General features: G+C 43.7%; 1 protein-coding gene across 22 annotated transcripts in view; it reads right to left on the bottom strand.

Annotated features, from left to right (window-relative positions):
* LARS2 (leucyl-tRNA synthetase 2, mitochondrial) overlaps positions 1-21,939 on the bottom strand; it is a 279,513-nt gene that overhangs the window by 83,142 nt on the left and 174,432 nt on the right. For all 22 annotated transcript variants that reach the window (XR_012334582.1, XR_012334581.1, XM_033864716.2 and 19 more), the window contains one exon: positions 11,709-11,852. Coding sequence is in view for 20 of the 22 variants with exons in the window: in XM_033864716.2 (XP_033720607.1) it covers positions 11,709-11,852 (144 nt within the window). In the remaining 2 variants the exon portion in view is untranslated. The remainder of the gene's footprint in view (positions 1-11,708; positions 11,853-21,939) is intronic.

Raw genomic sequence — 21,939 nt, 5'->3', positions numbered from 1 at the left:
AGTCCTTACGTTTGCCAGTTGGCAGTGCCTCCCTTACCCACTCTGGCCAACCTCAATTTATAGAAATCTTACTGGCTCATAGAATCCAAAAACTTGGGGAAGTACCAGGTTTTGAGACTCTTTATTAAAGTGCTATGAAATCCCTTTTCAAATAAAATCTGAGGGAACCCAATATCTAGGAGTTGAAAGCTGAACTATTCTAGGAGATGCCCTGCTCTCTCCTCTAACCCCTCTACATCAACTCCCAAGGCTTGGGCACAACTTGGAAACCATTAATTATTCAACTCCCTTCACTTAATTAATGAAAAAATGGCTCACTCGACCAAGTCAACAGCAGACCCCAAATAATGAATTCACCAGATCTGATTTTTCTGGGGCCATCATGCTCAGTTTTCAGGCATCTTTCTGTAAACTAAAAAAAGAGACAACTTCTTCCATATGCAAAACCTAGAAATGAACAACGTGAATGGGCTCCTCATTCAATTTTTACAAATAATTATTGTATTTAATACTCAGCTGAAGTCAAATTGTAAAGTTTCCCTGTGGTTATTATTTAGCATATATAGAAGTACTATGGTTAGGATTGGGGGGACCTATTATAATCATTTCACTAGGATAAGTCTGAAAAGATGGCCACTGTTGCTCCATAGGTACAGTGCGTGAATGAAGATGCCTTCAGAAGTTGAAACAACACTGTACAGGAATGAGTCTCAGTGTGAGCCTGTGTTTAAGAGCATGTACCACCAGGAGATGGGCTGAAGCAAACATCCAACTGAAAAGGCTTTAGTAATACAAAATAGAATCAGGAATAAGAAAGAGGAAGATGAAAACTACAAAGCTGGGGATAAAAAGAGGATTAGATATAACATGGCTAATCTGACTGTTTCTTCAAAGAAGCAGAAATAATGCCAGGAATAAATCCATACTTCCCAAGAGAAGACAGGATGTGAGCTAAAGCAGGAAGAACAAGGTGCAACAGGACTGTAAATAAGAATTCTAGAAGACGTGGTTTTAAAAACATGACACATTTTAAAGACCTTGGTAAAAAAAAAAAAAAAAAAAAGTTTAGGCAAACTGAGAAATATAGACCTTTTAAAACAAGTGGATTTATTAGCTACTAAGGGGCAAGTCGAGAAACTGGAACCTTGAGAGCTGGTTACAGATTTGAGACAGGATTTAATGAGATTTAATTAAAATGGACAATTTTTAAAAAGCTTAACACTTAGCCTTCTTCTGAATCAGTATGATTTGATTAGCAATTTTTTTTTTTTTTTTTTTTTTTTTGCGGTACGCGGTCCTCTCACAGTTGTGGCCTCTCCTGTTGTGGGGCACAGGCTCCGGACGTGCAGGCTCAGCGGCCATGGCTCACGGGCGCAGCCGCTCCACGGCACGTGGGATCTTCCTGGACCGGGGCACGAACCCGTGTCCCCTGCATCGGCAGGTGGACTCTCAACCACTGCGCCACCAGGGAAGCCCAGCAATTATTTTTGAACGATAATTTGTCTGTATTTTTTCTAAAACTTATTATTGTTGCCAAGATTTCTTTATTCTTTTTGTTTCTGGAATCATTTCAGTGCAATTACTCCAAAGACACAGTATATATTTGAGTTGTAATAAAGGAAAGTCAATTCTGGAGGCAGTAAGATGTTTAAAAAATCTAGATGTCCCCTCTGGAATATTCTAGAGGAATAAACTCTCTCACGTCCTAGTCTCCCTCTTCTGCTTTGGCTCTGGCATGAAGTTGTGCATGAAGATTATAAACACATTAAAAAGCTCTGGCATGATGTTTACCTTGTTTACCTCTCTCTCTCTGATGGTTCTACTTTAATCTCTCTTCTGCAAAATAATATGGATTTCTAGCAAAATCCATTTGTTGTGGCATCTCAATGTAAAACATTTATTTACAAATTCAGTTGTGCTATCCAAGGGTCTCAATTCCAGTGAAGGTGCTATTAACCCAGAAGGGAAATAATCAGTTCTAAGCAAGGCACTCTGCAAATGATGTATGACTTGCCAACAATGTATGGGTCATGGGACTGCAGAGGCAAAAGGAAAAGAGGCACCAAGCAGCCCATGCTTACATCAAGGGTGTATCTCAGAGCCATGTGAAAAGGAGGAACAAACCAAGTGCTATTAAATAGCTTCCGAATAGCTGGAAAGAAGGAAGTGCTTTCTGGGTATGACCAGCATGGATGTCCCGGTGTGCATGCTCTGTGGGAAAGGATGTGGTGAAGGAAACCAGGAAGCTACAGTGGCAGCCATGTATCAACTCATATATCAACTTACTCATGTATCAACTCAGGCCACACACCAGCCTTTTTGTTTTTTCCCTCTGTCTCAGGTAACCCACTTTTTCAGCAGCAAAATGATTTAAATTCCACTAACTTCGAAGAGATGGTGACTATAGGTTCTGAAATGTCACCACCAAAACCTAAGAGTGCAGATGACAGGGGACAAACTCTCTCAGTGACAGAGCCACCTGTCTGATGAGACAGCTTCTGGTTCCCAGAGGCCACCCACATCACCTCACTGCCCCTGTCTCCACAGTACAAGAGAGAGGCTGTAACTGTACCTCTTAGGGGGAGGGAGAAATTAAATCACTATCCTGCAAACAGAACATGGTACTCAGCCCAATCTGTGGCACTAGGCTACCCATGCCTGAAAAGGTGCTTTTGTTCCGAGAAAGGGGAGTTTTGGGAGCAATAATAAGAGCTTTTATTGGTCTAATTAAGAAAAACAAAATGGGGACAGCAGTCCCAGGGGACATTCTGCTCAAATGCCTTCGATTTGGAAGCTTGCTTATAAACTTAAAACTTGCAAGAACATAAGACCATCCCTTTCCAAGACACTCAGGTCTAAAGAAGATGTGTAAATAAATGCTGATATAACCCTGCTATCAGGCTGTTTTGTTTTATGATTATCAAAATAACAATAACCATTATGGAAAATTTGGAAAAGACAGAAAAGGATGGGGAAAAAAATTACAGTTACCCAAAATCAACTTAAGCATCCAGGGAGATCACTATTAATATTTGTTCTATATCCTTCCATCCTATTTATATCCCATCTTCCAGTGATACTGAGATGCATATTTTCCCCACAAATTCTGAAATTGAGACATGCCTTACAATCAATGGTGCCTTTGATTGAGCATTTTTCATTCTCAGTGGAGCATAAAATTTAAAACCAATCGTGTGTTAGAACTGATAAAACATAGTATGAGTGTGTGTACTTGTGCATATGCTTTTACACAGTTAAAATTATGCCGCTAATATACTGTTTTTAAATGACTAGAGTTTGCATTTTACCAGAGTTCACAACTTACTACAGCTCTAGAAAGGATTAAATCTCTTTTTTAAGCAATTCTGACACTCAGAATCAGCCACCCTGGAATAGTAAGCAAAATAAATAGAGAAATGGAAAGATACTGTGGAAAATGGTCACTTTCTATAAGAAAACACATTTTGAAAAACAAAACGGAACAATATAATATGGATATGTATGTATCTGCTAATGTCTGTTCGCTTCCTTAATAGCAGTGGAAGCCACTGGATCAGTCTCACTGTTCTCCAGGCAGCTGGGTTTAGAATGCCCTGGGGTAAGGAAAGGGCCCTGGATTAGAGAACAATGACATAAAACATGACACTGCTCCAGCTCTGAGGTCAACAAGCCAACTCCATCAAGAACAAACTAGAAAACCTCTAATCACTGTACTTTCCGTTATCTGGCCATTTGTGCCCTCTCCCTGTACCTATAACATTTCCTAACTTGCATTAGTTGGCTTCCTGCAACACTCACCCTCCGACTGTCTGCCCTCTGCATGTGGTTGTCGGAAATACTTGGTTGCTTGGGAACTAGTGCTCAAGAGCAGGCGGACGAAACACAGGCCTAGGGCTTGGGAGACTCAGGTTGGGTCCTGGCTTTCCTAGCCTTGGGGGCCTGAGTTATAAAATGAGGAATGGGATCAGGCGGTAATTTTCAGGGACATCTCAAGCTGGCCATCAGCCCCCCTGGGGAGCAGGAGGAGGGCAGGATGTGGCCTACTTAAAATAAAACAACACCTTATCCCTTCGTTTTTAGACACCATACTGACTTTGTAATTTCTGACAGCAGTAAAGGCAGGCACGAGGGTTGTTTTTTTTTTTTTTTTGCAGTACGTGGGCCTCTCTCTGTTGTGGCCTCTCCCGTTGCGGAGCACAGGCTCCGGACGCACAGGCTCAGCGGCCATGGCTCACGGGCTCAGCCGCTCCGTGGCATGTGGGATCTTCCCGGACCAGGCCACGAACCCGTGTCCCCTGCATCGGCAGGCGGCCTCTCAACCACTGCGCCACCAGGGAAGCCCCATGAGGGTTTTTTTTTTTTTGTCGGCTTTTATGTTTTTCAGATCAGGACAGTGATTAGAAAACACAGGAGACTGAGCCTAATGTCGGGGAGCCTGCACAATGTTCTCTCGGGTTTCTTCTAGTGTTAAAATTCAGATGACTCCCTAAGTTAAAGGAGTTCGTTGGTGACACTCACTAGCGCTCCTGAGCACAACCAGGGACTGCCCCCAACAAGGTGCTAATCAATCTTTTTCCTCCCACGGAGTCCAGGCTAACACCTTGAGAAAGAAGGTGGCCTTTACGCTCCTAAAGGACCTGGCTGGGAGCTCAGAAAGGCTACTGAGGGTTTAAGAGCAAGACATAATGTTTACTTTGTTCATTTTTTTCCTAATCAAATTTATAATTTATTTCATTGTCAATACACAATAAGAAATATATTATTAATGTATTTCTCCCATTTTCCCCTTGCAATCATTCCATCTTGAAACAAACAAAAAAAAAGGAAATCTTCCGGCTTGCAGAGTATGTGTGCCAAGCTGGAGACTGTGTGTCTCCTTCCTTCAGAAGTTCTCGTTCATTCTCACACACTCTGGAGTGGGTGTGCAGGCAGGGCTGTCTTCAGTTCCCTGATGGGAGGGACAGGGTGTGGGCAAGAACTCTGGGGTGAGGAAATAAGGCGGCCCTAGAGACCTGACCTAATAGAGGCCACATACAGATGTGATTAGGCATTGATGGGGGACATTCCCAAGACAGGCAGGAAGGCACTGCATTTAGGGGACAGGAAATCTCATTGCCTGTTCTGTCATGAAATACCATGGTTTCCAAATCCAGAGCTGGAACCCAGCCCTGCACCAACTCTGGTGAGCTCTTCCAGGCAGAAGTTATCCCTAAGGCCTGCTCAGAGCCAGCCGGCGGCCTTCTCCCAGCAGGCTCACCTTCAGCCCCAGCTGACAGTAAAGAGCCTGTCCCCTTGGCTGGGGCTGCGGGCCGGAAGGGAGGCTGGCGTGCAAGTCTCCTGATACACCCCAGGCAGCCTCTCGCTCACCTGCAAAGTGCTGGGGACTGTCAGCCTCAAATCACCTACTTTCCTTTCACCTCTGTCCCCCTCCCACCCGCGCCCCCAGAAGGACTTCACTGTGCCCCTTGGCACCAGACAACGATCACCCTGAGGAGGACTGAGAGGACAGGACGGAAGGTGAAGAGTAGAGTTCGGCTCACGGTTTAGGAGAGAAAAGATCCTGGAGAGGCAGGTTACACAGAGAACAGAAGGAAGTATTATGTAAGAAGGAACAGAATTTAACAATTAATTAGCTCTGTGAGACAGGGAGTCAAAACCAGATCCTGGGGATGGGAGCAGAGTCTGCTGCTTCCAAAAGAAGAGACAGCCAGGGCCTGGGGGAGAACTCGGCCAGGAAGCTGGTTCCGAGAATGCGTCTGAGCACTGGTCTGAGTCCCGGGGTCCAGAGCTGTATGGGCTCTGCCCCCGCGACCACGCAGGAGCTGATAGACTGCTTTTTATAAGGAGGGAGGAATAAGGCCACGCTCAGCCCTGACTGGCCACAGAGGGGCACGGTGGGGGTGAACGCAGTAACAGCGTTAAAGCCACTGGGCTTAACCCTAACCCTCACAGTAGATACACCTCAGCATTAGCGCTGTTAAATCTGGCCCTGGTCTGGATCCTCACGGCCTTTTATCCCAACCGCCCTGCAGAGAAGCTGACAGTTCATTAAATGTTTCTCACTTGCTCCTCTTGGTTCTCAGAAACTTTGCTTCCTCGGCCAACATCTAATCTGTGCACACGCCCACCGTGCGAAGGGCCAGGCTGAACATACAGCAGGCGACACTGGGGCCAAGGGTCTTTTTAGGGGGACAAGGTGGGGTCAAGTCGCCAAACCTCACTGATCAATCCCTTTGCAAAGTTTTCTGAGAGCACAGGAGGACTTGCATGCTGTTACGAGGAGGTGCTTCCTGGCACTCTCTCTGTTCTGGGGCTGGGAGAGGACCTGAGGGTAGGAGCAGAAAGCCAGGCGACAGCCCACTTTCCAGCAGACAGCCAAATGCTTTCAAAGGGAACACAAGGCCTTGGGATTAGAACAAGGGTGCCCAAGGGTCCCCATTTCAGAGTGCAGGGGACTCTTAAGCAGCCAGGGGCACCCAGGGGACTAGACCCTTGTACCGCTGCTCCTCCGGGGCTGTCCTTCTGCTCCAGCCTCCTCCTCCACCTCCCCAAGGAGCTCCTGTCATAAGCCTCATTCCCTTCCCTCACCTCCTTGGCTCTCCAACTCCAGAGTTTCACTCTTTGCATTGTCCAACAAGACCAGTGCGTTCTGGTAAAGGCGTCTCTACTTTACCCACAAGTGCAACATGAAACCAAGATGAGAGGCGCAGAGGGGGCAGGGAAATGGGCGGCTTATTACCTCCCATCCTCCCTGATTTCATAAGGGCTCACTGTTGCCCATCTGCTTCTTGCCAGCAGAAATTCTACTTGGAAATACTTGTGAAGCGTGAAGTTTCCTGCATGTCTGGGAGGCAACAAAACACTCCCTTACAGATATTCTGCACTTCCCATCTTTCATCACCATCTTGTGATACCTACTCAGACCACTGGGTAGAGCTGGGGCTTTTCCTCGCCTCCCCTGCACTCTCCTGCAATGTGATGTTGATCCCAACGGCTGTGACCTCTCATGTCTGCGAATGTCTCCTGCACTAGCCTCCAAGCTCCCAAAGAGCAGGGACCTCAGCTTTTCTCACCTGTATTCTTAGCACCTAGTCAAGAATACAGCTGGGGAGAGAAAGAATGAATTCAGGCTACCTGAGAAGTGGCACATACTGCCAGTGAAGAGCTCAAGCACCTGGATTTGAATCCCAGTGCTGTTACTTATGACCAGTGTGAGCCTTAGTTTCCTCATCAGTAAAACAGGGATAACAGGTGTATCTACCCTCCAAAGAATAATGTGAAGGTTCAATAAGATGGTGTAAGTGAAAGCCTGAGAACTGATCAGATCAGGGGCAAGCAGATAGGAAGTGCGAGGTGATCACTGACTTGGTTCACATTCTAGCAGTTGCCGGGTAACTCCTGGAAACTTAGAAAACATAAGCACCAATTTGGTGTGGGCATTGACTAAGCACCATCAGGGCATGATTATGTCCATCTTAACGCCAAAGAGGAGTCCATGTATAGTGTCCCAGCAGCTGAGGGCCTGTGAGAAGTCAGCCTCTGGGGGCTAAAGGAAGCCGCACAGAAACCAAAACCACAAATCTATCAGAAAAGTTCAAACGGGAAGCTGTCTATTTGTCTCGCTTTCCAATTGTCACCCTGTTGTCAGGAACTGAAGTGTTCGTTCCATCCTGCTTTGAATCCCTCTTGCTTTCTGTATGTAAGTCTCCAATCCGCCCTCCTCCCCTTCCTCTCACCTCGTGGTGCTGCCCACAAGCATCCTCCCACACATCTCTGCCAAGACTAATTCATTTTCTTCAGATACTCCTACTGCCAGTTTTCTTTTTCACAGAACAAGTGGCTGAAATCACTTTTAACGTTTCATAAAGCAAACAATCCTAGGAAGACTTGGTGGGGGGGGGGGGTAAAGGGAGGAAAATCAAATACGTCACAGAACAGCCTTAATAAAGGATTTTTATATTTCAGGGTTCCCTGTAATTTTTACATCAGGCATCGTCTTTATAATTTGGAAGTTAAGTGAATGAAAGGAGGGCTCCTTCACAGCCATGCTTCCAAGCAGACCACCAGCTGTACATCACAGAGGCAGCCCTCAGAGCTGCAAAACTAGATGTAAATACAGAGCTCTAAAGATAACTGTGGCAGGCACAGCTCACCGGCCATCCCAGCACCCATTCCCCATCCCCTTCCCCCAACCATCTTGACTATAGAAGCTAAAAAGCCTGAGCCTGCTTTCCTAGTTTTCCTTGAAGCTGGGTGTAGTCACATGACACAACCGGGGCTAACAGAACATCAGTGGAAATTGGCTTTGGGTTTGTGGGAAAGTTCTTGCATTCTAGTCACTCACACTGCCTCTTTTGCTTCTTTCTGTCTTGAATGGAAGCGTGATGTCTGATCTGCAGCAGCCATCTTGCAACCATGAGTAATAATAGGTAGGAAGGAAAGGTCATGAGAATCACAGAAATGCCAACTCAGAGTCCTCTCCCAATTTGGTCCCAGCAACTGGGACTTCTTGTGTGGGAAGTAACCTCCCATCTGTTAAGCTACTGCTTGAGTTTTTATTTACTTGCAGCTAAAAGCATTGTTGACTCAATATCTCATCCTTATCTAAATAGGACCTCATCACTAACTCAACACTATTACTGTTATACCAGGTTTTAAAGTAGATGTCCTATCTCATTTGATCTTCTTTGAAGTTTTGGACCCATTTATCCAAGCACCATTTATTTCTACATCTCTACTCAAATGACTCATGGCCACTGCAAACTCAAAAGGGTCAGGACTATGTCTCTTCCAGGACTCCCTATCCCAGTGAGTAGCTTAATCATTCACTTTGTGTCTAAGTCAGGGTCTTTCTTGATGACATCATCTCCTACACACTCTCATTCATTATCACCAAGTTCTACAGATTTCACCATCTGAATATTTTTCTAACCTACCCATCTCTTTCCACTACCATCTAAGTCTAAGTCATGCATGCCTGGACCATTGCAATAACCTCCTAACTAGTCTCTCTGCACCCACACTTGACCTTTCCACAGTGAATTTATAAAAGCACAAATCTGACCATGTCATTCCCTTCTTTAGAATCCTTTAATGGCTTCTCAGGGACCCCATGATAAAGTACATATTTCTTAAGACCTAAAAGGTGTTGCCTGATCTGGCCCCTAACCACCTATTCAGGTTCTCCAGCCCTATCTTGAGTTTCTCCTCTTGGCTCTCTTAGTTTCAGGTATACTGTCATTATTTCAGCTTCTCAAACTTGTCATATCCGTTTCTGTTTTAGGGCTACCACTTGTTATGTTCTCTATGTGGGGGGATGGGGGTTCCCCTATAGCTTTATGGCCTACTTAACCCGTACTCATCCCTCTGCAGCTCAAACAATAAATTTTCCATTTTAGAAGTTGCACTTTTCTGTTCTAGATTTCCAGTTTTTTAAAAAAAAATAGTTTCCATTTCTCTTCAGAGATTCCCCTGTCCACTCATCTTTTCCTTTAAGTTCCATTATCTCAGGATCTATTTCTATTGGGCTGACTCCATTTTCCTCCCCTTTATTATGAGTCACAGTTTCCTGATTCTTTGCAAGTCTAGTAATTTTTTTTTATTATATGTTAGACATTGCAGATGAAACCAACCTTGCAGAAAGTCTGGATTATGTTGTTTCCTTTTAAAGGTGTTGAGTTTTGTTCTGAAAGTTCCTTTTGAAACTGTCAGGCTTACTTTTCTTTTTAATTAAGGTGAGTCTATTTTAATTTTGTCCTTGGTCCTAGGGTGTCATCCACACTTGTAATATATAGCCTTTCTGAGGTCTCAACTGCGTACTTTTGGCTGGGCCATAACTCCAAGGTTTCAGAGCACTGTGCAGCCCCCTGGTATCTCTGTTCTCCTCTCAATCGCATAGTAATCATTTTCTATTAGGCCTTATGAAGTCTTGCTTTGTGCATGTGCAGCCCTCAGCCAAGGACCTGCAGTGAACATGGATTGCTGCCCACCCCTACCTCCCATGCCACCCCCTCTTCTCCTGATTTTCAGAGCAAACCAAGTGTTGACCTCCAAACTCAGCTTTTTCAATAATTCTTCACTGGAGTTCAGCAAGAACCATGCAAGTCACCATGGTAACTAACCATTTCTGCTGAAGAGCTGAAAATTCACAGCTGACAGTTTAAAGAATAATGCCACTCAGATTATTACATTTCCAATTAGAGGCAGAGGACAATTAGGTGGCCTTTCCACCAGTGCCTATTACAGAGTCATCTGACAGGTCCGCGAGGTGACCTGCCATGCCTCCCAGTAATGCAGTCGACCCCAACTGTCAGCAAGTAGGGGCTCTCACTGCCTGGGACGTTATAGAAAGCAACGTCCTCAGCTTCCTTATTATTATTCAGCCTCTCAATACTACTAGTGTGCTTAAAAGGAGTAAGGCATTATGTTAACAAGTTCTAATTAGTAGTTTTCCAAATCCATATGCTACATTCTGAATAAATTAAAAAGGGAAAACAGTCTCATTTTTAAGACATGTCTTTTGAATGAGAGAACTAGAGGTCATATAACCATATGGCATTGGTATGGTGAGCTGGTGTACTACAGTTCTAATTCAGCAAAGTTTTGTAGTGATCAGAGGTTATTTATAACTTGTGCTTTCTTTGCATATAAGAAGTGCAGTATTGGATCTGACCCAAAGTCCATTTCAGTCCAGTACCCTCTCTGTGATGGAGCAACCCATGGGCTACTATGGAAAGGTACAACTATCCTTTGTATGGTGACTACCCCAGGGTAAGAACTACCATGACATACCATCAGTAGCCCTTCATGATGCCTTTACCTTTTCAGATCCTGCTTACTTCCTGTCTTATGCTAATACAGAGATTATCAAATCGCCATGGGAAATGCCCCTGATTTGCTCTAACCACTTTTCTCTGGAGTTTCAGGGAGTGATCACTCAATTCCATATCCTGAAACATGGTAGGCTCAAAGAATACCTTGCACAGAATGGTTCTGGCATACCCAGAACAAGTTATTTTGCCAAGGCTATTGGTGATTTAGTAAGCAATCTCCCCCTTTCAATGGTTGGGTTTGCCTTGAATTCCTGAAAACATAAAAAGCCAGAGGCACCTTAAAGACCACTTGGTCACACCCTCTCCTTTTATTGATGAGGAAATTGAGGTGCAGGGACTTGCATCAGTTTACACTATTAATCAGAGACACAACAAGAGTTAACGTCCAAAGTTTGGTTCCTGGCTTAGTTCACTTTCACCCTGGCCTTCCCTCATGGAGACTGGCCATCTCTTCACTCCTTTTAGATGGTCTTCTCTGGACCCTCTGAAATGTCATTCTGTCTTTCCGGAGGTCTTACTAGAACTGCACAGGTGAAGATACTTTCTTCCTTTCTAGCTTTATTGTTGATATAATTGCAGATGAAGATGAATGTTTTTTGGCCTCTATGGCAGTACAATGATATGTTGAAAGGTCAGCAAACAATGGCCTACAATGACCCCCAGGTGCTATTCTTGATTTCCAACTGAAAGACCCAAATCCATCAACCTCTACGTGAGTGACCCTGAGGTTCATGTGCTTCCTGTCTGCACACCCATGGCTCTAACAGCTCTAACTAGAGTTCACCCCCAACAGTGAGGCTCTCCAATACCGAGAAGACCTTGGTGTTGCCTACCAACATGTACGCATTACTGGGGAGCCTCCAGGCTGACACTCACCTTTGCATAAGCAGTTGTCTTAATAAACCACTGTCTGAGGTACTTCTGTTCCACCTTCGCTCCAGAACGCCACGAACAGCCATGTTCATCCACCTGCTCATTGGCAAGCACTGTTTGATCCACTGGGTCCCAGTTAACCAAGGCCTGTTATAATTCATGAAACAAAATGATGCAATCTGGTAAGTATACTGAATAGGATCATATTGAGGTTCCTTACATGTGAGAGGGTCCGCAAAGGCAGTATCTCTGCTCTGAGACTTGAGGGCACCTCCTTGGGGCATCATGTGGCAAGGAAGCCACTAGCAAGCTGTAAAAAAAGAATGTGAACTGCCTCTGTGCTTTCATTTTATTTGAATAGGTTTGGGAAGGGAGGCTCTAAGCATGTGTCTAACTCAAGTTTGGAATCTGCTTGTATGAAAGGATGGACTTGCAGATTGGAAATTTTAGTAAACAGAGGAAAAGAAGAAAAACTGGTACCTAGAACTTAGCAAAATTGGGTTATTTTAGGGGAAAAAATGTACTTATTTTAATGTAAATAGCTAACACTTACCGAGAGATTACCATGTGCCAGATGCTGTGCTAAGTGCTTTCCTAAGGTTGGCTCTTCTAATCCTCAGGACAACATTTTGAGGTAAGAATATTATTATCCCCATATTGCAGAGGAGGAACTTAAGGAACAGAGAGATTAAATAACTTGCCTAAGGTCACACAGTCAGTAAGTGGCAGAGATAGCAAGGTAGGAACTCAGGTCTCTAGGAACTGTAAACATTTTTGCAATTTTTTAAAACTTCTGTTTAAATTAAGGTATAACATACATAGAGTAATGTGGATAAATCTTAAGTGTACAGCTCAATCAGTTTCTACCATCACTCATACCAAGACATAGAACATTCCCAGCAACCCAGAAAATTCTGTCGTGCCTTCTCCCAATCAACATCTGCCCCCCCGCAAAAGGTAACAATATTCTGAGATCTCTCTCTATAGATTTCTTTGGCTGATAGAACCTGTAGTCTTAACCATGATGAAGTTTCTCTCCATAGAGTTCTAATTCGTTTCTATTTTCATTTAAAGTACCTCTGCCATCTACATTCACTCCTTTATGACATTTAGGTACAACTGAGTACAAAGAAGGCAATGAGTACAGAGACATGTTTAGGCAGTAAAATACACATTGTTTTTTAAAATTTTAATAAGCAATTTTAATAAGAGATTGTGCTGAATGTTGTCAATTTGCCCGTCCAAATCCTCTTTCTACCCTGTTCTGTACACCAGGAAGCTGTCCCCTGTCATTAACCAGGACCCTTGCCCTCTGGCTGGGTTCAACCAATGAGAGGCACCCTGGCTTCTTCCCAGTTGGGCCACGGCCCCCGTTGGGCAGGCCTCTCCTACTGCTCCAGCTACTGCTCTCCCAGTTCCAGTAATGGCTCCCGATGCCGCCACTGCTGCCTGGGGTGGGCAAAAGCTTCCTTCTGTTCCCAGTGCCAGGTGCTTGACCATCCCTTGTGGGTTTCCCTGAACTCTGCACAGAAACAGTCTTTTTTTGTGTTTGTTTTTGATGTGGACCATTTTATTTTAAAGTCTTTATTGAATTTGTTACAATATTGCTTCTGTTTTATGTTCTGGTTTTCTGGCCGCGAGCCATGTGGGATCTTAGCTCCCCGACCAGGGATCGAACCTGCACCCCCTGCTTTGGAAGGCGAAGTCTTAACCACTGGACCTCCAGGAAAGTCCCAGAGACAGTATTTTCATTACATTTTCTTCAGTGACTGCTTTCGGGTAGGCCCTCTTTTTCCTGCTGGGACCCTGACTGATTCAGAGACATATCTAAAAATTACATAAAAAGTAGGAGTGGAGGAGGGGCTAACCCATCTATGGGTTGTGATTTTACAACTAAGAAGTAGTACATCCACTGAAAAACTTAAGCCTGTGAAGCCTAGAGTCGGAGTGGGAAAGACATGCATTGAATGATTTTCTCCCCTGATTCTAGGGCCCCCCAAATCCTTGAATCCATAAATATAGACAAAATATAGGACAAATTACCTTAGACCTAAAAACTTGAGGTGCATAAACCAAGGGTGACTTACTTATCTATTATCATTGCCCATATTAGGGGTTGGGGGAAGGACACCACTTAAAATAAAAGATAAAAAGAAAGAGCCAAGTATTGTTTGGTAACAAGGACAGCTCCTTCAAAGCCCGCCCCCCCCCCCCCAAAAAAACCCATGTACAACTAAAATGGTATAAAGTACGAAAGGGAGGGAAAAAAGCCCTATATGCCTTCACCTCTGTCTCCTGCCCCCTGCAGGTGACATGGAGAAGCAAACACTCAGCACTGCAGATTGCAAAAACAAATAGGACTTTATTTTCCTATCAACATTCCCACATGGCCTGGCATCTCTCAGACTCCAGGTCACAAAATGCAATAAAACCCTGGTAATGAACGAAAAACAAATAAAAGCAAAACACAAAAGCAATTTTTCCCGCAATGAAAGTCTTGGGGGTGGAGAAGAGGAAAAACACAAAAGGAAATAAAGTCTTGAATCAAAGATGCATCCTTGTGAGAACCCACTCTCTCTTTTCTTCCCAGGACTGTGATCCACCTCAAGCACAGAGTTTCAGGGTTCAGACTCAGCCTTTCTGCTGGCGGTAAAACCATGGATGGTCAAAATGTAGGGCCTGTGGGGTTCAGGGTGCACAGCACCTGTGGCCTCTTGAAGCCCTGGAGTTGCTTCCCAAATACCTTTCTCCGGGTCTCCTCTTATGTGATGGTCTCTATCCTACAGCTTCCCCTCAAGCCACAGTCTGTCTTCTCTCATCTGGCATTCTTGGGTTTTCACATTTTGAACACTTACTTTGATAGATGCCCTGATTTTTAAGCAAGCACAGTCTTGTTACATAGAATATAGTTTCTGGACAACTTCACTGACTGTAGTCACTGCACTGGTTGATGCTGGTCTCTATCACCTCCTGAAGCCAACTCCATGCTCCTTAGAGTGAGCTAGTCGTCTTAGTAAAATACAGCCTATCTCTGTACTTTGAAATCAACTTTAAATCAATACTGAAATCATTAAAACACTTGCAAAAACACTGGACTCTAGTCGATTTTGCCCACTGCTTCCCTCACACAAGTTATCTGGCAACATCACAGAATGAGCCATCCCAAATAAGAGAACTTCCCCGGTTGATCAAGGGTTAAACACTAAGATTAACATTTTTTGTCTGTTTGAGTGATTTGTGGGAAGCTTTCAGAAAGCATTTAATAAATGCACATCACAATTCTAAACAACACGATTCTAAACAAGAATCAGCCATGTTCACAGGGTCAGTTTTGTACAGTGACTGTGGGTGCTGCATCATTTTTGCCTCCTCCCCCTCCCCTTCTTGGCTGTTAGGCTCCTGGAGGTGTGGGTGACTACGGGGTCCATCGGGGATTCTCAAGGCAATTTCATCTTGATTTTGAGTTTATCAGCTCTCCTCTCTGCAACACAGCAGCTGTGGTGCCTGTTGCCCAGCAGGCTTCCTATTCCAAATCTCATCCTTTCTCATCTTATCCTCCTCTTCCCCTGGATTCTCCTTCCCCTTGCGTCCCTGGCCCTCACCCATTTCACAGGGTGCCAGTCCCAACTAGAGCACATCCTCCATTAGTATGTTTTTGTCTCCTGGCCAAGGCATCACTCTTCAGGCCTTTGGCTGCTCTCCATCATTTCCCTTGCTTCTTTCTCCTCAAGCTCTTCTTTTATATGACTGAAGATGTTTTTTGAGTATCCTGTCATGTAGCTTCACGTTCCAGAAGGCTGGTAAAATATATGTTTTAGGGTATTGATTTCCTCAGGGTCTATTAGCTTTTTTCTCGACAAAAGCTTATTTAATTAAGGAACACCATATAGGTCTTATTAAAGGATCTAATTCTCAAAATTGATTTTGCTCCATTCCATCTAGAATGGGCCTGAATTTGGACTCAGTCCAGAATGGGGGGTGGAAGGTTCCCAAGGCCAGTTTATTTGTTACCTGCCACCACCTTCCAAAGCCACCAGGGGGCAGACTGAGAAAGGCTGCCTGTCTGTCCACCATGTTTCTTTAAGTAGCTTAGGTAGGTGAAATAGCACTATAAGCAGCTGCCGCTGAAATCATAAAGACAACCAAAGACAAACTCATAAATTAGGTGGCACTCCACAGGTCTCTAGGATGTCCAAGTAGAACACAGCATCATTTTCTCTACTAGCTACATCCACAGAATAATTTATTTTTAAACCAAAGAGGTGAAATTAATGTTCTCCCAAGAAGAGGTCTCTATATTCATATTTTTGGCTGAAAATATTTTGTTCTGTGAGAGCAAGAAGAGATTCCCTTTTGCACGGAAAATAAACATTCTGATGGACAGTGCTTGTTAAGAACAAGATTTAAAGACTCTGGTTCTGTTTTGTAATGCTCTGCTAAAATACTTTCCCTAAATGTCCATTTATACAGCTTGTAGCAGAACTAAATTTAAGAATTAAGGCTATCTTCTTTTAAAAAAGTAAGTTATGACAATGCCATTAGAGGAAAAGTATTAATATGTGAGTTATTTTTTGCCAAATATGCTTTACAAAGTATGCTATATGCAGTCTTTCTAAAGTAAATTAACTTTCTAATGTTAATTTCAAGTTTATATTTTGAAATAAACCCCAGGAATAGAATGTTAACTGATATCGATATGTTTTTATTTATTAATTAAAAAAATTGTTAATTAATTAATTTTTGGCTGTGTTGGGTCTTAGTTGCCGCACGCGGGATCTTTCGTTGGAGCGCGCAGGCTCTTCGTTGTGGTGCACAAGCTCTCTAGTTGTGCAACGCAGGGCTTAACTGCCCCATGGCGTGTGGGATCTTAGTTCCCAGACCAGGGCTCAAACCTGCGTCCCCTGCATTGGAAGGTGGATTCTTAACCACTGGGCCACCAGGGAAGTCCCAATATGTTTTACGTTCTAAAGCCAATTTGAAAATGGCTATCCAATAAAAGGAGATCTACCTGGAAAAAATACTTTGGATTAGAGCTAACTCTGATCTTCAAACAATGTACCAATTGTGCACGTTTGCATTCTATTTATGATTTTTTTCTTAAGATCATGTCATTTAATAGTGACTTTTAAACATTAATACACCAAAAACACTTAAGTCAATGTTAGCAAGTTTTAGTTAGCAATAAGAACATTATCTTTCTAAATGAAAATCCGTGAAATAATCTACATTGTTTTTCTGTGATACCTTCCCATGGACAGCCTGCCTTAGAAGTAGCCAGGAAGCTTCAGGATTTTTTTTTTTTTTTTTTTTTTTGGCTGCATTGGGTCTTCGTTGCTGCATGTGGGCTTTCTCTAGTTGTGGTGAGCGGGGGCTACTCTTCATTGCAGTGCACGGGCTTCTCACTGTGGTGGCTTCTCTTGTTGTGGAGCGTGGGCTCTAGGCACGCAGGCTTCAGTAGTTGTGGCACACGGGCTCAGTATTCGTGGCTCACGGGCTTTAGAAGGCAGGCTCAGCAGTTGTGGCTCACGGGTGGATTCTTAACCACTGCACCACCAGGGAAGTCCCTTCAGGATTTTTTTTAACTTTCTGAAGGGGTCTCTTCAGATCCCTTCAGGATTTTTTTTAACTTTCTATTTTTCCAATTTAAATATCATAATGAGGCTTCCCTGGTGGCGCAGTGGTTGAGAATCTGCCTGCTAATGCAGAGGACATGGGTTCGAGCCCTGGTCTGGGAAGATCCCACATGCTGCGGAGCAACTAGGCCCGTGAGCCACAACTGCTGAGCCTGCGCGTCTGGAGCCTGTGCTCCGCAACGAGAGAGGCCGTGATAGCGAGAGGCCCGCGCATCACGATGAAGAGTGGCCCCCGCCTGCCATAACTAGAGAAAGCCCTCGCACAGAAACGAAGACCCCACACAGCAAAGATAAATAAATTAATTAATAAACTCCTACCCCCAACAGCTTCTTTAATAAATAAGTAAATAAATAAATATCATAATGACTCCAGGTACCTGCAGGCATGCACAGACAGGCACTTATTAAGCACATACTCTGTGCCAGGCACCATCCCAGGCTCTCCACAAGCATTCATCTGTTTTACCCTTGTAACACCCTATAAAGTGGGGAGAAGAGGGTGGTAGGCAGAACAATTGCACCCCAAAGATGTCCACACCCTATGTCATCCAGAATCCAGATGCCCATGTCACTTGCAACCAGTGAATATGTTACCTACATGGCAAAAGGGTCTTTGAAGATATGATTAATGAAGGATTTTGAGATGGGGAGATTAACCTGGATTAACCAGATGGGCCCAAAGTAATGACAAAAGCTCTTATAAGAGAAAGAGGAAGGCAGAAGATTCAGAGTCTGAGAAGGAGAGGTGATGATGGAAGCACAGGTCAGAGAGATTTCAAGTTGCTACGCTCTGGCTTTGAAGTTGGAGAGCAGTTCAAAGTCAATGACAGAAGCAGCCTCCAGAAGCTGGACAAGGCAGGGAAAGAGATTCTCCTCTAGCGCCTTCAGAGTGAAGGCAGCTCTGCCAACATCTTGATTTTTATCCCAGTGAGACCTATTTCATGGACATGTAAGACAATGAATCTGTGCTGTTTTAAGCGACCCAGTTGGTGGTAATTTGTTACAGCAGCAGCAACAGGAAAGGAATACAGTCTGTTCCCATGAGAGAAGTAGTCAGAGGGGAAAACTGGACCAAATTCCCCAGGGGTATGCAGATTGTGAGGCTGGGGGGCGGAGTGTCACACTGACTTGGAAACAACTGGGGAGAAGAGAGACATCTGGAGCCAGTAGCATGGTCATCCTTGTGCAATGGGGGGCCCCAGAAACCCCTTCCATCATCAGAAAAGTTACTCAGCTCCGAAGATGCTGTCTGTGATTGGCTTTGGATCCAACCCAATAGTGATGAGATTAAGCTTCCTACTTGGGTTTGATGTGCTTAGAAATGAAGCAGCATGAACAAACCCGGGGTGTGGAGACAGAGAAGCAAGTGTCCTATGAAGAAATGTTATAATAAACATTCAATATATTCAAAAAGTCAGCTTAACTATACAATAAATAGATACAAAAAAATCAAGTGTCTTGTAAAGGGATATTACACAACCAAGGGCTCCATGCAAGAAATGTTTACACTATTACATTAACATGTCACATCATTTCATACCCCATGCATATAAATAGTAACTATGCAACTGAGGATAGGTAACCCTGGCTAATCTAATTGATGCTGTGTACGACTGCTTACACTCTTAAAGAACTGTTCACTCTTTCCTGTGTTTTACCTGCAGGACGCCCTTTGCTTTGCTGTGGCTTTTTCATGTCTTATAACTTCAATTTTTGTTTGTCCTTCCTGCTATCACTTGGAATACACAATGTAGCTCATGATCTCTTACTCCCTCTGCCTGGACCCATGGGTGATTCCAGTGTAGAAACCCCCTTTGGGTATAATTATAATCCACCTGAGCAAGGGAGGCTCTTCTGGGAAGGTGTCTGCCAGGCTGCTAGATCAGCACCGAACCTGTTGATCATAGTGGAAATCTGATGATTTTCCCACCAATTCTCTTCCTACCCTTTTGCTTTTGGATATTGAATAATGCTGCTAAGAAAAATTATCCAAAACTTAGAAACAGGCAAAAGGGATTGCTCCTTCAGTGTAGGCTGGGATTGGCTAGCAGACCCACATCCCCCAGGGATTATCTGATTTTCTAGGGATGTGTACCTTTGTTTGACTCCCTATTCACTATTGTTTAAGTTATTTTACAGCCCTGCTAGGTGAAAAGAAGAGGTTAACTTGCAGAAAACTCAGAGCTACGAAAACGCTTTATGTCTGAGAGCGATGCAAATGGCTCCCATGCAAAGACAATGCCAATGATTTCTGTCTCACAGAAAAGATTGTCCCCAGAATTAGGTTTATGCCTTGTAGGACGGACATTAAGCAGTTTTGATTCTATTAGTAAATTCATTTCAGCACGCCTGTGACCCTATAAACCACCCTTCCTTGAAATCTCATTTGAACCAGTCTTAACATACAAATGGTTCTCTCACTAATTAATGAGTTGAATAAAATCCTTGACACATGTTCATTTTATATTTGTATGGGAGTCATATTTTTAACTTCTGAAAATAAAGCTTTAACAACACAAAAGGTCTGTTGCAGTCAGCACTTTGAACAGGTACTCGTCTCTCACCACTCCTCACCTAACGGGGCTCTGAGCATAGGAACAGCTATGGTGTGTTAAGAAATTAAATTGACCCAGGAGGCTCTACAGTGGTTAAACATCAGTATGACTCAGTTCCACAAAGTTCTCACTCTCAATTTATCCCAGATGTTAATGGGGACAGAATAGTCTCTTTAAAAAAACAAATATAACAACATAATATTTTAAACAACCAATATTTTAATATCCTTAATTTAAAGATGAGAGTGGGTTAGGGATTGTATATGCTGTACAGTGGTTCTCACAGTGTGGTCCATAAACCTCTGGGGTCCCTGAGACCCCTGCAAGGGGTCTGCAGGTCAAAACTATTTTCATTATAATAATAATGCATGGGTACAACGTTCATTCAAAGTGTAAAATAGGCCAACACATTTTAATATAACAGAGGACAAAAAGTTCATTGATATTTAGATTCAACACTGCAACTGACCTTTAAGAACCCACCACTTGTTGAGTTTTGGTGTAGTATCAAAGGAGAATACTCATAATTATCTGCAATGGTTATTAAAATACTTCTCCACTTTTAGCAGGTTCTGTTATTTAGTTCTTCTGGTATTTACTATTATAACTTTAAGTAATAAAATTGTACTACCTCAAGTATGATATACTATCTTTATTTTTTTTTTTTTATAATTATTATTTTTGGCTGCCTTGGGTCTTCATTGTTGAGTGCGGGCTTTTTCTACCTGTGGCAGCTTCTCTCGTTACAGAGCATGGGCTCTAGGCGCACGGGCTTCAGTAGTTGTGGCACATAGGCTCAGTAGTTGTGGCTCATGGGCTCTAGAGCACAGGCTCAGTAATTGTGGCACACAGGCTTAGTTGCTCCACTGCATGTGGGATCTTCCCGGACCAGGGATCGAATCCATGTCCCCTGCATTGGCAGGCATATTCTTTTTTTTTTTTTTTTTTTTAAATAAGATTTAATTTTGTTTATTTTTTTGGCTGCATTAGGTCTTCGTTGCTGCATGCAGGCTTTCTCTAGTTGTGGTGAGCGGGGGCTACTCTCTGTTGCGGTGTGCGGGCTTCTCCTTGTGGTGGCTTCTCTTGTTGCGGAGCACAGGCTCTAGGCACATGGGCTTTAGTAGTTGCGGCACACAGGCTCAACAGTTGTGGCACGCGGGCTATAGAGTGCAGGCTCAGTAGTTGTGGCACATGGGTTTAGTTGCTCCACGGCATGTGGGATCTTCCCGGACCAGGGATCAAACCCATGTCCCCTGCATTGGCAGGCAGATTCTTAACCACTGCACCACCAGGGAAGTCCCTGATATACTATCTTTAGACAGTTCTGCTGACCCTCTACCATATAATATGAGATATTCAGCACAGTCATACAGCCTTCCTCCCACCTGACCCCTATTCTAGTTTTTGCTACCTTTGTTAGTTTTAGCTTTAATAGCTACCTTTCAACTTAAAAAAAAAATAGACATAAATCTCTAATTCTCCATCTATGACTCCTTGTTATGAAAGATGTAGGGATCATCTCACGCTTGCTTCTACTTCTCTTTCCCAATTTCACCTCCTGTTTTTTTTTTTTTTTAGATGTTGGGGGTAGGAGTTTATTAATTTATTTTATTTATTTTTGCTGTGTTGGGTCTTCGTTTCTGTGCGAGGGCTTTCTCTAGTTGTGGCAAGTGAGGGCCACTCTTCATTGCAGTGCGCGGCCCTCTCACTGTCGCGGCCTCTCTTGTTGCGGAGCACAGGCTCCAGACGCGCAGGCTCAATAGTTGTGGCTCACGGGCCCAGTTGCTCCGCGGCATGTGGGATCCTCCCAGACCAGGGCTCGAACCCGTGTCCCCTGCATTAGCAGGCAGATTCTCAACCACTGCGCCACCAGGGAAGCCCTCACCTCCTGATTTTTGTTAGCTATGTTATTTTTTATGTTGTCAAGGTTTAAGACATTTTGTGTTATTCTCATATTCTAAACTGAGCCTTCTATATGAGTCTCTATACTGATTGTAAAATGTTTTATATTTAAAAAATAATGATATTATAAGTACTATTCTTCGC

The sequence above is a fragment of the Tursiops truncatus genome, chromosome 10 (assembly GCF_011762595.2).
Source record: "Tursiops truncatus isolate mTurTru1 chromosome 10, mTurTru1.mat.Y, whole genome shotgun sequence".
In the NCBI taxonomy this organism is placed as follows: domain Eukaryota; kingdom Metazoa; phylum Chordata; class Mammalia; order Artiodactyla; family Delphinidae; genus Tursiops; species Tursiops truncatus.
The sequence above is the reverse complement of the archived record's forward strand: the minus strand, read 5'-3'. Positions and strand labels throughout refer to the sequence as shown.